The 14175-nt window shown below is 38.1% G+C and overlaps 2 protein-coding genes across 10 annotated transcripts in view; one reads left to right on the plus strand and one right to left on the minus strand.

Annotated features, from left to right (window-relative positions):
• LOC122565560 (glutamate receptor ionotropic, kainate 2) overlaps window positions 1-14175 on the plus strand; it is a 290846-nt gene that overhangs the window by 102941 nt on the left and 173730 nt on the right. The window lies entirely within an intron of this gene.
• On the minus strand, window positions 3801-4784 carry LOC122567378. 2 transcript variants are annotated; one of them, XM_043727086.1, is made up of 3 exons: window positions 4260-4784; window positions 4006-4104; window positions 3801-3928 (listed from the first exon to the last, which is right to left on the minus strand). In XM_043727086.1, exons 1-3 carry the CDS (start codon window positions 4423-4425, stop codon window positions 3825-3827), a joined length of 369 nt encoding a protein of 122 aa, XP_043583021.1. In that variant the 5' UTR covers window positions 4426-4784; the 3' UTR covers window positions 3801-3824. The 2 variants fall into 2 exon arrangements, with proteins under 2 accessions (XP_043583021.1, XP_043582174.1); XM_043726239.1 differs by having other exon boundaries at window positions 4006-4125.

Here is a 14175-nt window from a genome sequence, read left to right on the forward strand (position 1 = left end):
TGGTCCGTGCGTGTAATTCCGTCCCGTACGAAACACCGTTTCGAACATTTACTCTGTCGTTTATATTATTCTCCATTAACAGCTCGTCGATTTGTGGGCGACGATTAAACGCGGCCACGACCAATCCCGTGAGTAATTACATGCTAGCCAGGTGGCATACGTCGTACTCATTAGCAGCAATGCAAACAGCACGACCACACCAACGCGGTGCGGCTGCGCAGCAAAGAATGTGGTTTCGATGCGACGATTTGTTCATCCCACGGTCTTTTCAATTTAATCGTAAATGATGGGTGGACGTAAGATATGGAGGAAGGCTTGCGAGCTATAAAGATTTTGTTTTATTAAAAGGTATTTCTAATATAGAATTTACTGACGGTTAAACACTTCAGGAGTCCACTTAACAGGAATCCAATAATTCTCTCCACTATCTACAGTTATTCGATCACATAACAGTTTCACATCCAAATAATAGGTTGAACAGTTTATATAACAGAAGTGTCTATAATATCTCGTTATCGTGATCGATAGCAGTTTATTTAATCGAACACCAAAAGAAATTCGGGACAGAGGAAACTCGCGTAACTAAGATAAGGTTCAAGCTGTCGAAGCTATAATCGCCGTGAACAGGGATAACAGGAGATAAGAAACAGAGGTGGGGAGCAGAAAAGTAGCGAGGTAACAGCTAACATGAATAATGTAAACGCTTTTCACGATAGCGAAATGCTTTTTATTTCCTTGGACATAAGGCGAGTATCTCGGTGCGCTTGACACGGTGGGTGGACAAAAATGAGGAGAGAAAAAAGAAACTAAGGTTGAAAGTGAAGATAAAAATAGAGAGAGCAACCTTTAAGGGGCGCGAGTTGCGTGTAGCAGGAAGTCTGCTGTTGCCGGAAATTGTCAGAGACGCTTTCAGTCCCGACCACAAGGGATAACTGAGCTTCTAACGGAGATTCGATTTTCTCGTGGAACAACGACAGCCCTAGTTGCTTCTGAATATGCCACTATCGTGTCAGATGATTGTGAGTACGGCTAATAAGCAAAGTTTGAACAGAGTGCTTAGCCTGACCTCAACGAACAACTCCACGAACATTGTTCCGCGAAGTTGCGCTGGCCAAAATAAAAATATTCGTGAAGATGTTACGGCAAAAACAATCGGAAATTGTTTAAAAGTTGAGATTCGGTAAAAGCAACAAGATTTAGGCGGAATAACGTTAATTTTTAGCATATTACGTTCAAGTCACTTAACAAACATAGTTCATTCTCACAAAAGTATTCATACAATTCATATATGAGGACAGTTTTATTAAAGTAAAATGTTGACAAATTTCACCGTACAATTAGTGTGTTTTATTCCAAGGCGATTAAGAATGAATTTATTATTGCTTTGTATGTTAAGAAATAGAGAATACATATGTTGTACATTTAGGTTTTATTTAAACAGGAAGTCTTTTGCTCTTTGCGACATAACCGAATTATATGTTTATGGAGTACATTTCAGAAGAAACACTGAAAGTATGATTATACATAATGTAAATTGTCATAAATATTTCTATCGTAATTCATCTACGCAATAGAAGAGGAAACCATGCTCGCGTGTAAATATTGTAACGAATTACGGGAACACGAGGAACCTTGGAAAGTGTGTGCTATTCGATTAAATCATGACGTAAGCAAGTTCTTATTAAAATGTTGCTACAGTCACGGAGTAGCGACTTTTAGTTCAGATGCACCACAGAAGTGAGGCCCTTAACCGCCATAATTCGCTTTTCATGCGATTACGTGACGTGTGAACGCGAATTAGAGTTACGCGCAGCGGTAATTACGGCTTTGAGCTTTTCAATTACATCGCCGACACAACCCCACCTGAAAGCGCTGTGTGATTCAAGAAATAATTAAACGGCTTCTTTTCTTGTAATCCTCGAAATCGTTCTTATGCTCACCTTTCCAGTTATTTCAAATCGTCAGCTGTTTAATCTTTTGCTTTTACATTTGCTACACTTTCGTTCGTATCGTTTTATTTCTCATTCGTTATTTCTTCATAAATGTTTTGTAACTTGCATTGTACACGTAATCGAGGAATTTATTATCCCCCTACAATTTTCGAATTGAATTATAATTTCCGAATATTTGGCAGAGAAAGTACCTAGATGAAAAATTTTCAGACTTGATTAATCTCAACTCTACATAAAATTTGTATTTCCTCATAAGGAATTTTCCAATTTAATTAGTTGTCGTTAGAGCGTGGCTATCTATGCATTTATGATAAAGATCATAATCAATTTTAATGGAAAGGCGGTTTGAAGTTTTCATAATATATGTGTTTGACAGGGTAATGAATTCTAAAATTTCTCACATACGAAAGATAGAAAATGTGACATGTCTTTCCACCGTGATCGTCACATTTAAAAGGTGAAAAAAATCTAAACGAAGATTGTATTAGTAGAAATACAATGCATGTACAGTATAGACACCCGAATTATATCTAATCAATAGATTATTGCTAATCTATAAAATAAGTTTACACAAATTCTTACCAATGTATATACATCAATATTAATTATTTCATAATTCCGTAAATCCTGCAGAAAATAATCCACGAATCTCAGCCTGAAATTTCCTAAAATCGTGCTTCAGCTCTGTTAAGACATCACGTTTATCTGACAAACGATAACGCGGCAGAGAGATGACAATATCGTGTAAAATTAAACATTCAACGTTTAAATATTTGTACAAACTCCATAGCCCTGATTCGGGCAGAGATTCGTGCTTTTCGTTGTCGCGTGTGATTTACAAAACGTGTTGCGACTCGATGACGCGTGAGTGTTTAGCGTATAGCCGGAAGCTGTTTGCAACCGAACACACGGGACTGATCCACAGTTGCCGCGATTTTGCGCCGGAATAAATTGGGATCGAGTTTCCCTGAGACTCGTGTATACGCGGAATACAATGAACTAGATAAACGGAGTGGAACATGAGAAAAGAAGGGTTGTTGCTTGAAATTTGAGCGGAAAAGAAACAATTACCCACGAGCATAGCTACCAAAGCGAGTAGAGTATAGTCAGATTCCGTTGTATCGTATTCTAGGGAATTTTCCTCCGCTAAGCCGACGCAACAATCTCGACTCGTATTCGAATAAAGTTAACAGACACAGAAACATTATTATTCTTGTAATTGACAAGGGGATCTCATGCTTGATGCTGCTTAATCGCCGAATTTATTCGTTATTGCTACGCACAAAGTTACGAAAGTATCTGTGGACAGCTTTTATGAACGAAGAAGAAATGAGGAAACGAAAAGGAAAGAACGGATGGAAAAGGAAGAAAAATAAAGCCCTGAAATGTAATATTTATCTTTGCTTTTCCCGATGCTGGTTTAAACAGTAATGACCTAATACCTATAAACATAGCACTTTTATAGCCTACCTGCCAACTGTCCGACTGTAAATCTGCTTTGTTACATCTCATTTAAGACCCTTAACCATAAACAGCCAGTATCTCATTTGAGTTCTGTGCAAATGTCTAACTGTTAAAACTCTGTAAATTTGAACTAATTATATCAACTATATCCAGTGACTGCTGCTTTATCAATGATATTACTATTATTGAGTTATTCGTTAACTCTGTATGTTCAGTGGAAAACATAATTCGTCTCAAATTTAACTAAACTGGCGGATGTTAAAATATCTCTCGTGAATTTTCAATTTCACAGAATCACAAATAGCGATTAAGAGAAAAGAAAAGTCGATACTTTAATAACAGTTTAATTTGTTTCTAACACTCGGTGGTTCGTTAGCTTCTATATTTCGAGTCGTTCGCCTATACCATTTATATTTTTTTCTTGGTCGCAATTTGACGTTGGCTACCACGCCACCGGATCTTGTTCTCTTCCATTTTCGTTCCGGTACGAACTGCACGGTCCTTGCGCTTCCCTAAGAAATTAAAACAAATTTACGACGCTGGAAAGTTCGCTCGGGCAACCGGCTTTCTCGTTATTTAGTAAACCTACTTGGAATTCTTGGACGTGGCTCCGGGGCTGGCAAACCGTAGACCGAACCGAGGTGACGGAGGTCGAGCCATTTGCGAGATAATATGACCCCGGCTGATCCTGCATTATGAAGTCGTATCGCTTTAAAATGGAAATAACTGTGTAAACATAGTTGTAGTTTGGTAATTAACAACCTTAACGGATCTCGCGTAAAATGGCGAGGCTCGAGCTGCGCGAAATTCGTCGCTTATGCGGTCATGGAGGAATATGCGTACCTATGCGGATGTTGTTCATTAGATCGGCAAGAAAAGCGAGGCGTAAGCGGTCCATTTGCATTTTTTCCGCGTATGGCCGCGTAACTCGCACAGCTTTCTTGATTAATATCCCTTTGGGAGCGGTTTCTGCAACAATTCTTAAACGAAGTCGACCGTACCCATACATTATTCCACTTTCCACGAACGTGCCACGTTAAATGTAACGTTAGTCAAATTTTAGAATTTAAAAACCTGTGTATTCTTGTTTCGCGAGAAAAAGTAAGATAAACTCGCTAGGAATTACCAAGTGACAAATTCTTCGAATACGAGAAACACTGTAACACCCTTTTATTCGGGAAAATTATCCTTCCAACTTGTCACGCTCGCCAAAGTCAGAGAGTGTAAAAGTAGTATACCGAAAAATTGATCGCACCGCGGGAGGATGAGAAGTTCTTCTCCAAAGTTTCGAGAGAGTCGTTACAAAGCCGCTTACGGGAATCCTGCTAAGACGGAGCACACCTTCCTATGATCTAAGGGTTGTCGCGTTACACGAACCTCCACTCTAGTCTGTACGCGATCGTATCGCGTTGTATCGCGTTCTGGCAACCGTTTAAGCCCTTTCGTCGTAGTGTTCGTTCTCGTTATCTTCTCGTTGTCGTCTCTTTCAACACTCGTGACGGTTCATTCGTCGACGTGTCACATGCGATCATTTTCGCCGCTTCGTAATAAAGCGACAGGTAAAGTTTAACAAGATAAACCAATCCAGCGGATTACAGATTTAGACGCACCAGCAAGCGCTTTTGGCGTCGCAAGCGTACCGGAAAATTTCCAGTGAATAAGGGATTTCATAATGTTCCGCTTAAGTGCAGTCTAGGGGAATTCTCGTTGTAAATTCTGTGTCCTAGAAAGCTGTCTGTTAATTAACAGACCGGTGAAATATGCAGGGATGCTTTACGGCTTTTCGGCGAGTTTCAAGACTTTTCCGCGGACCTACTTTCTCGCACTCTTTTGTATTAATTTAACCGGATGGCGAAGTTCCACGCTCACGGCACGTGATCCTTTCTTCTTCCCCTCTTTCTTGTCCTTCTTCTTCCATCTTTCCTCTTTATTCCTTTTCCTTATCCCGAATTTCTATCGTCGTTGCGAAACAAGACGACACAGAACGACGCGGATGACTTACGTAATCCTCGGAACACGAACGCTTTATCGAGGAAGTTGGCTGGTTGGTTCGAAGCCCCTACCGATAGAGAAGTTTTGGAATTACAGTCGCGATTATAGCCGGAACGAGCGATCTTTGGCGGTCGAAGTTCGAGATTAGAAACTCGCTAAGCAGCCTGCAAACATTTCACGCGTTCGCCGTTTCACGGTTTCACCGCGTCGCGGCGAGGCGGTGGCCTTGTTCTCTCGTTTGAAATGGTTAGAATGAGATAAGGATATATAGAGAATTCATTTCTCCGAGAGTTTCGTCGAAGAATTTCCACGATTTCCGGCACGTCCGCGCCATTTGTGTCCCCGTTGCGTGGCGTAATCGATGAATCGAAGCGGTCGAGAGTCCGCGTGACTCGGCCAGTCATGTGCAAATCAGAACTCTCGCCGCAATTAACTAACGGGCAATATCGCAATTCGTTGTTTCGATGGCATTGTCGCGTGCCCCGACCCGTGACTATTTATTCGCGGTTCACGAACAGAATTATGCCAGTTGTATGGTCATGCATGATTTTATTGATTTGTTTATCTAAACATGCAAATGAGATCGACACGTTGAATCATGACGGTTTTGCATAAACCACGTTACAACGGAATTGTATCAATTTCTTTCAAACCGATCGTTGATTTCGATAAGATGCTATCTGATGCATACTAACGTAGTATCACGTGGAATGTAATGAAAAATATCAGATTGATATATATGAAATATCCCTTCAAACGAATCTTTAAACAGCAAATAGTAACTTCAAAACATCACATATATTTCGTGAAAATAATTTTCACATGATTCAGTGCACTTTTCCAATGGTTCGCTTATTTTATCATGTTAGATTTATGAGAGTTATCAGTTTTAGAATCCAGAGTCATATAAAAACCGATTATCAAAAATTGTACAAAAATTTAAAAATCAATAAAAGAGTAATAAAGGATATCAAAATACACGCCAGACACATGCAGTCAAATTTTAATTATAAAAATGGAGGATATACATCAACTAGTGAACACTCAAAGGGTTAAAATAGTTTAAATCCTTCTCGCAATATGTTTTTGATTTATATAAAAAAACAGAATGTAATCTGACGGATTTTCGAACCATGATATAAATAAATATAACTATTCCAATGATTTATTCCTCTGCACGAACTCTGCCAGATAAAGAAGATACGAGCACTCGTTCGAGCAGATAGAAATAACGATTCGGAATATCTAAACGGTGCGGCGTCTTAATAGGGCGTGACTGGCCATATAATGAACCCAATCAATTCATCCTATCGACGAGAAAGTTCAGGAAAAATTCGCGTTGCTTGCATTCTGATCGTCACCATCGTAATACCGACTGATTTCCAAGTTGAATTTCAATCGACCAAGCTCCATTTATTTCATTCTATATCATTGATATGAAAAAAGAAAGGGAAGACATACTACGAATATTTGTTCCCATTCTGAAGCAACAAATTAAAATGCGAGAACGGGTTGTAATGAATCGTAAAAACACGCGTGCATGGTGCAGACTATATCCTTGTCAAGAAGTTGGAGCACGTACGTGTTCGTTGTTTCGATACGCGGGCTCGTTAAATCATTTTCCTTTTTTCTTCTCGATCGTGTATCCGACCGAATATTCCACAAAATATTCGTTCAGATCGCGCACGTTCAATTACACAGTTATTCAAACGGCATCATCCACGTGGTATTTCTTCAGCGGTGGCTGTTTGCATTGAAAAGTCGATAGGAATAAATCCTTTCCTGTTTATTGAACGTGGAAAAATCTCGAATTTACAAGAGAACACCTTTTTTCTCTCTCTTGCGCAACTTCGTTGGTTTTTTCAGTTTCGTATACATCATCGACCCACTTTACGTGATATAGATTGAAATTCATCGAGCAGAAGTGATTTGTCAGCCGGGGCGGATTTGGAATGGTAAGAATTGAATTTGCGAAAATAACATTGGAGACAAGAGAGAAAAATTCTCTCTTCTAAAAATTCTATCTTCTGCCTATGTTAAATTGTATGAATTTAATGATAAAACAAGGAATTTTTAGTTGCAAAAGACTCGTGTACTCTTTGAAGGTGAATCCCCCCGTCTCACTGTTGTTTCATTATTCTGTAAATTTAAAATAAATGGCATGACGAACAATTCTCTATTCATTTATATATCTAATAGAAATGCGCGTCTAAGTCTCCAGGAAAACATTTTACCTAATGAACTTAATAATAATAAACAATTGTAAATTAGAAAGAAAACTATTCGCTTCAACCAAAAGATTTTAAAATGTAGTTATCACTAACTAAAGTATTTCAAATAAGCAAATTAACAATAACTTGTCAGCGTTCTATCGGCGTTCGTCTCTTTCTCGAACAGCCACGGTGCGTGAAATTAATCGATATTTTCTCTCTTTATCCTTTCACTTCCCTCTCACATCGCCGCTTCGTAACACTCTTCTTCTACTTTTTCCAATAAAATGTGGACTGATTGAAAAATACCTGGGGGAAAACTTGCGCCGATTTCCTATCACGCAACCGCAATTATCAGTTCATACGGGCAAAAAAGCGGTAAAAAATGTAGTTTCGAACTAATATCAACGTACAAAAATTTTCCTCGATATCACATATAGTATTTGACAGAAATATAAATAGTAATACGAATGTAAATTTTATCCGCGTTCATCGCGATCGTTACGAAAGAATTTCTTTATTAAATTAGTATGATGAATTCCTTCTTGACTTTCTTATATATCGCAGGTTTGGCACAGCCTGTACAATTTATTCCAGTGGAGTTGGACATTAATAAAACCGGCTTACCATAACAAAAGAACAAGATATCCGCGGCCTTTCTTCCATGCGTTTTATCGTTGGCGATAAATTAATGAAAAAAACAGTTCTCCAATGTTGGCGCGGCTAGATTCAAGAATATTTTATTACTAGAGACCGAAAGAATGAGCTTCAATATTTTCTGGTTGCCGGAAAAATTACCAGTCTACCCGAAACCCGTCAAGATTTACAACTACCGACAAGTTACTGCGCCCTTACATGAAGTTAACAACGTTACAGGGTAAAGAATCGTATAATTCTTCTTGCTTACATAGGTAGTTGCATCGAAGGAGGTATCCGAAGGGCCATGCGAGAAAGGAAAATCAGGGAATCCGCGGAAATTTACAGTAGAACGCCATGATATCGAAGGATTCTATATTATCTTGCTGAAAATCTCGTTGTAACAGAATTAAAAATATCTGCACTGTGTTTTCAAGTTCAAAAGGTAATCATCGAAGTCAAATATTGAAAAATATTGATAACATGTTTAATCATATATTATCGGGATTAAGAATGAAATAAAAAGTTGGATATATTATTTATATTTTGTGTTATTCGCAGTTTATCACTTGAATGATTATTTATATTTAGTATAAATAATATCCAGTAATAGAATCACGATATTGATTATAAAATACTATTCTTGCTATACAAGTACCATGACATACTTTTTCAAATGCAATTCCGCGCAAACCACCACGGGGTGAAATTTACATACAGAAATATTATTCCGCTTTATTTAAAATCACTGGCCAATTCAAAATGTGCGAGGACCGTAAACGCGATACGTCGCAAGAGATCTTTAGAATTGCTAATAGAAAAACAGTAATGGAATTTTAAACGAACTTTGAAATTAATATCGAAGCGACTTCGACCGAACACGTTTTTATCGTCGCCCCCTCGATTCTTCCTTCTAATTATCCTGATTCCATTATCAAAGGAAAATGTTTACAAGAAATAAAAGCTTGCTCCTCGTTTAAACCCATCGTGAAGGGGATCTGATTAATTGCTTGTGGCACAATGGTTATAACTGCCTCATTTCATTGTATTTCATCACGAACGAAGACTTTTGTTCTTGAAACATTTAAAAGAAACTTTTCTCTCTTCGGTTGAACTCTTCGATTATTTCCGTAAGAAGAATAATAAATTACGATTGCGCGTTGACGAGAACGAAAGGAAAAACAAAAAGATGGATAAAGAAGGGTGGAAACGAAACAGGAGAGACGTTAATCGGATTGGCGGTGGGAAGCGTAGAAAGTTCGGTGGTAAGACTTCGTTGGAGGGATATTGAATCAGTGTTAATTAATAAACATCAAGAGCACTGACTTCTTGCTTCCAAGTTCCCCTCTACTTTTTGCCTTTGCCTTTAGCAGGAAGGAATTGTTTGAAAATTAGAAACTGAAGGATTGGGATATTTTATTAAGTATCGAGTAGTCTGTTCACTTAAGGGGGATGAAGTTCTTGGCAAGTGGAAGTTCTTGCGGTAAGATGGTAAGTGAATAGTGAGGAAAAAAAGTTATAACCGAGAAGTCACGACTTTGAAGATTTCGTAGAAGCTTCTAGACGTCGTTTCCCCTGAATTCCTCGAAATTTTATGAGCTATAACAGAGGAATATATTTTAGGAGCACTTTGTACACGTCTACGTTTGATGATCTCGCATCATGAATGCGCGTTTTGTATATTTAATGACTGGAAAGTAAACTAGGTTTTAGAGAATGCGACGATGAACTGTCTGTTTGATTTTCTCATGATATGGCGTATAGATCACAGTATTCTACCAATATTCTAAACATTCATAAAAGTAATTTCTCTATCAATCCAGAAAGTTATCCACGTTGATAAACGATCTTATTCGTTTCATCAAAAACCGTTCCATCACTTTGAATTACTATGCAACAAAAAATACCTTCGAAAAACATATTTTCGTTTCCTTTTCGTAGTTTTTCCCAGCTTGCTGATGGATTCCATGCAAATATCTAACCCGTCGCCGCAAAAACCGCGCGCGTTATCGCGAAAACAGGTCAGAAGAGGATTCGTTAAAGCGTTCGAATACGAGAAACAAAAGGATACCGGTTCGTTCGGTTCGTGACGGTTCGCCACGGTCCCCAGGAACGGGAAGCGGTCACGACGCACGCAGCGTTAATCCGCAATTTTCCGATGCAAATGCCGGCCGACGCAGCTATAACCCAGCGGCGCTTTCCCGCGAGAGATGCGGCAAGAACAGAGGCGGCGTTTCCCAGCGATTCGCTTGTAAATCAATGTCGCGCATTCCCGCGGACGCGTTCCACGCAAAAAATTGCTCGATTAAAATCGCGAGCGATTAAAGTGCAGCATACTTCGAATTCCGTTTAATCCAAAATATCGTCCTATCGTTATGATTTTATTTTATTTCATCTCATCTCGTCTTAGTACATTGTCTATCCGATTGATTTGTCGTATCTTATTCTAATAGGCAAAATTTTGATATTAATCTCTCTTTGTTCGTAGAATATATATTAGTGATTATGTTCATTTAGTAGTGGAAAATTTTCTTGTATGACTTTTTTACAACATCACTTGGAATAGAGTTGTAGTTCGTCTTAGTAGATTATCCTGTATATGTAAGCTTTGGGTAAAAGAATGTTCAATAAGAACATTTGCAAGGAAGATAGTTTTCACTAGCTTTCTCAGATTTGTGATTTGTTTAAATTTTGATAAAACTCTTTAGTAACGAAAATGTTCAATACTCTGAGTTTAAACTGTCGAAAATGAAACATTTAAGAGCAATAAAATAAATGAATTTGCCAAATGAATGGATAGCAATCATAAATAACATATAATATTGAACCAAGTACATAACAGAAATTTCAGTTAGAATAATTAATTTCTTTCCTTTCATTTCTTTTTCTCTTTTTCTCCATTACCATCGTATATTGATGTTTAAATATCTTTTCCGTTTCCGATTTGCTCTGGTTCCGGGTTATAATTTCTTTGAACAAGGGAAGAACTTGTATCATTATGTGTGCTAGGTGATTTAATTAATTCGGTCACATCAAATTGCTCGTAAACTGTTAGTCGTAAAGTTAAATTGCAAACAAACGAAATCTCGTTGAATCGGCATGTAATTTTCGTATTTCAACAAGAAGATTTCGCAATATGGTTGTGTCTACAATAATTCATCACGTGTAAAAACGATTTTGTTCGCCTCGTCGAATTCACCGCGATTTTAGTATCTAAATACGAGCGGCTGACGGCGGTGTTTGCAGAACACGCTCTCGTTACAATATTTCTATGTCAGATTATCCAGCAACGGTGCATGAACGATATATTAAGGTTATACGTGTATTATACGTTCCTACATGGCATGGTTGTAGTACGGATCCGTTTCGACAAACATTCTTCCGGATAATAAGATCGCATTGTTCATATATAGCGTAGCGGGTCCGTTCCGACACGTACGGAATGCCACCGACACCGACACGACAGAACGTTGAAGCATGCGTTTTAAACGAGATCGTTCACACTATCCGTCACCGACCGGTACGTGACGGTCCGTACCGCATAAATTCACCTTGTGCATTTTGCTTCGAACGGTACGATATGATAATTAAATCTGGAACCAGTGAAACAAAATATGGAGAACGATAATATCTGGAATAATGGAAGAACTTTCTTCACGTGGCACGATGAAAACTCGCTGTTTTATTTAGCGTTTCTCGGATAGGTATATCTTACATCAACACGATCTACGTTTTCAAGGAAAGTTAATATTTAGAAGAGAAGTTTGTTCTGTTTAATTCTCTTCATTGCTCAGATATTAATTTTAAATTAAATTCGAAAAAGAGGATTCAGTATATTGCTGCATATTTATATTTCCTTGAATTCAGGCCATTTATTGGATTTTTTTCAGACTCTTTCGCAAGTCAAACCGATCTGGCTCCACTCTTTATTAATTTCTTAATTTCATTACGTAACTATACAAGTAAGATTCAATTGTCCAAGTCTACAAGTTCGTTTACTAAAAGAAGATGATATGACGAATAAGGGTGAATGATAGACTTCAATAGACTAATAATTGACTTTTCTTCACTTTTCAATTTACAAAGTTCATTCATATGGAATCGTCTTACAGAACCGATGGCTTCTAAGTTGCCCAATTAGTATTATTTTATAACGATGAATGTGTAACACATTACAAAATAATCTCTCTATAGAAATTTCAATTACCCCAATAAGAATAAAAATGCATTTCATTATTTCTATTAACTTTTACCTTTTCACTAAGTAACAAGACAAATCTACGTTTCCATACTTCACTATAAAGCAAGAAGAGATCTTTCAAACCACCATACTTCGACTGCAATTTGTGAATGTGCGATACGCGCAAACGAAAATACAAAACTGTGTACTGTAATATATATACAGAGGCGATTGCAAAGGACGAGAGAAAGAGAGGACCAGAGAGGAAGAGAGAGAGAGAGAGAGAGAGAGGAAGAAACACAACTTCAGCCTCTGTTAATCTTCCGCAGAGTTTCAACAGCGCGGAATTTACATAGCCGCGGGATTTTTATCGCGCGAAAGGCCATCCACCCTCCGCTTTGGTGTCGTCGTACCCTTTTGCACCCTACTATGGCCAGGAACGTTCGCGGTGGAACGCATCCACCGTGGCCTAGCTCGACTTCCACGCAGCCAGGGAGCATCGATTTTTCATTAAGCTACAGCTCCGCGGACCGTCGCCTGCTTTGCATACACGCTTACTCGCGCTGCTTGCCGCATCACGGATTACGATCCTCGTTTCGCCAAGTCCTTTCTTCCTTCAACTTCTTGTCGATTTCTGCTGCTTTTTCTCACAATTTTTACTGATTCTTCAGTGGCCAGGTACCTTATTATAGAATGATTTTCAAGAATTATTTCGATTTAAAGTCCTTACGGCTCCGTGGTTTTGCATTCGTGGGTGGTTTGCTAGATTTTTAATTGACTGATTTTAAACTGATTTTAAATCAAAGGCAATGTCATTCTCTGTCTGTAGCTTCTTCTATTTTCTTTTTTTATTTATTTATTATTATTATTATTATTGGTTGAATCTTATGGAATTAGGAGAGTCGATTGTGGAGCAAACAGAATAATTATTTGGCAACATAGATATGTCAACTACGTACTGTGCATATTAATGAATATGGCTTTACTGCATGGTGACTGTATTGTTTGAGTATAAATACGAATATGACTAATTTCTCCTTCGAGAAGTTTGAAAAGTTCTTCTGTACACGAGGCTAATAAACGGTATCCCAAAAGTTCTGGAACATTGCATTTTCAAGTGCGTAGTACAATTCTTCAGAACCGAACAATACCGTTTAAGGGTAACAATCCATATCAAGCTTTCTTCGAAACGCAGACCTAATCGGTTAACGTTCAGTTTTAGACACAATTGTTGATCCTGAATAAGATTCGTCGAACCGAATAATCGAAAGAATCCCGATCTTCAGCTTATGATTTCATTTTATTCCGCTCAATTTTTCAATAGAATCAGCATATTTTGCTACCGACGTAGGAGAATATTGGATATTAAGGGTCGTGGATGATTCTCCGCAACCTAAATATTTCTGTTCAGTTTATTTAATGTCCTTTGAAGACTCCAAATACAGCTTTATATCGAAAAGAAGATTTGCTTCTGCTTTAAATCTGATAACGTCAATCATATCTCGCTACTTTGAATCAATAGTAGCCAGCGTACAATTTGTAAAGTAAGACAGGAAATTGATTCACCCATCCAACATTTAGATTCTCAAAGGTTAGCAACTCGTTCCACGTTACGTTTCTCAAGCTTTTACTTATCGACACGGGAATATAGTTACGTAGCCAACTCTATTACGTTTTATTACGCCCTATATCGATCACTTTCATAATTCATCCGTTAATATCGTTTAATCGTTGGAAGTTC

This window comes from Bombus pyrosoma, linkage group LG1 (genome assembly GCF_014825855.1).
Source record: "Bombus pyrosoma isolate SC7728 linkage group LG1, ASM1482585v1, whole genome shotgun sequence".
In the NCBI taxonomy this organism is placed as follows: Eukaryota; Metazoa; Arthropoda; class Insecta; order Hymenoptera; family Apidae; genus Bombus; species Bombus pyrosoma.

What these genes read in the sequence shown, in the direction of transcription:
- LOC122567378 (XM_043726239.1), bottom strand. Translation starts at nt 4,425, where the DNA reads ATGTATGGGTACGGTCGACTTCGTTTAAGAATTGTTGCAGAAACCGCT. An exon ending in AATGAACAACATCCGCATAG is followed by an intron (nt 4,126 to 4,259) that starts GTACGCATATTC and finishes TCCATTTTAAAG; the next exon opens with CGATACGACTTCATAATGCA. An exon ending in GCCACGTCCAAGAATTCCAA is followed by an intron (nt 3,929 to 4,005) that starts GTAGGTTTACTA and finishes TTAATTTCTTAG; the next exon opens with GGAAGCGCAAGGACCGTGCA.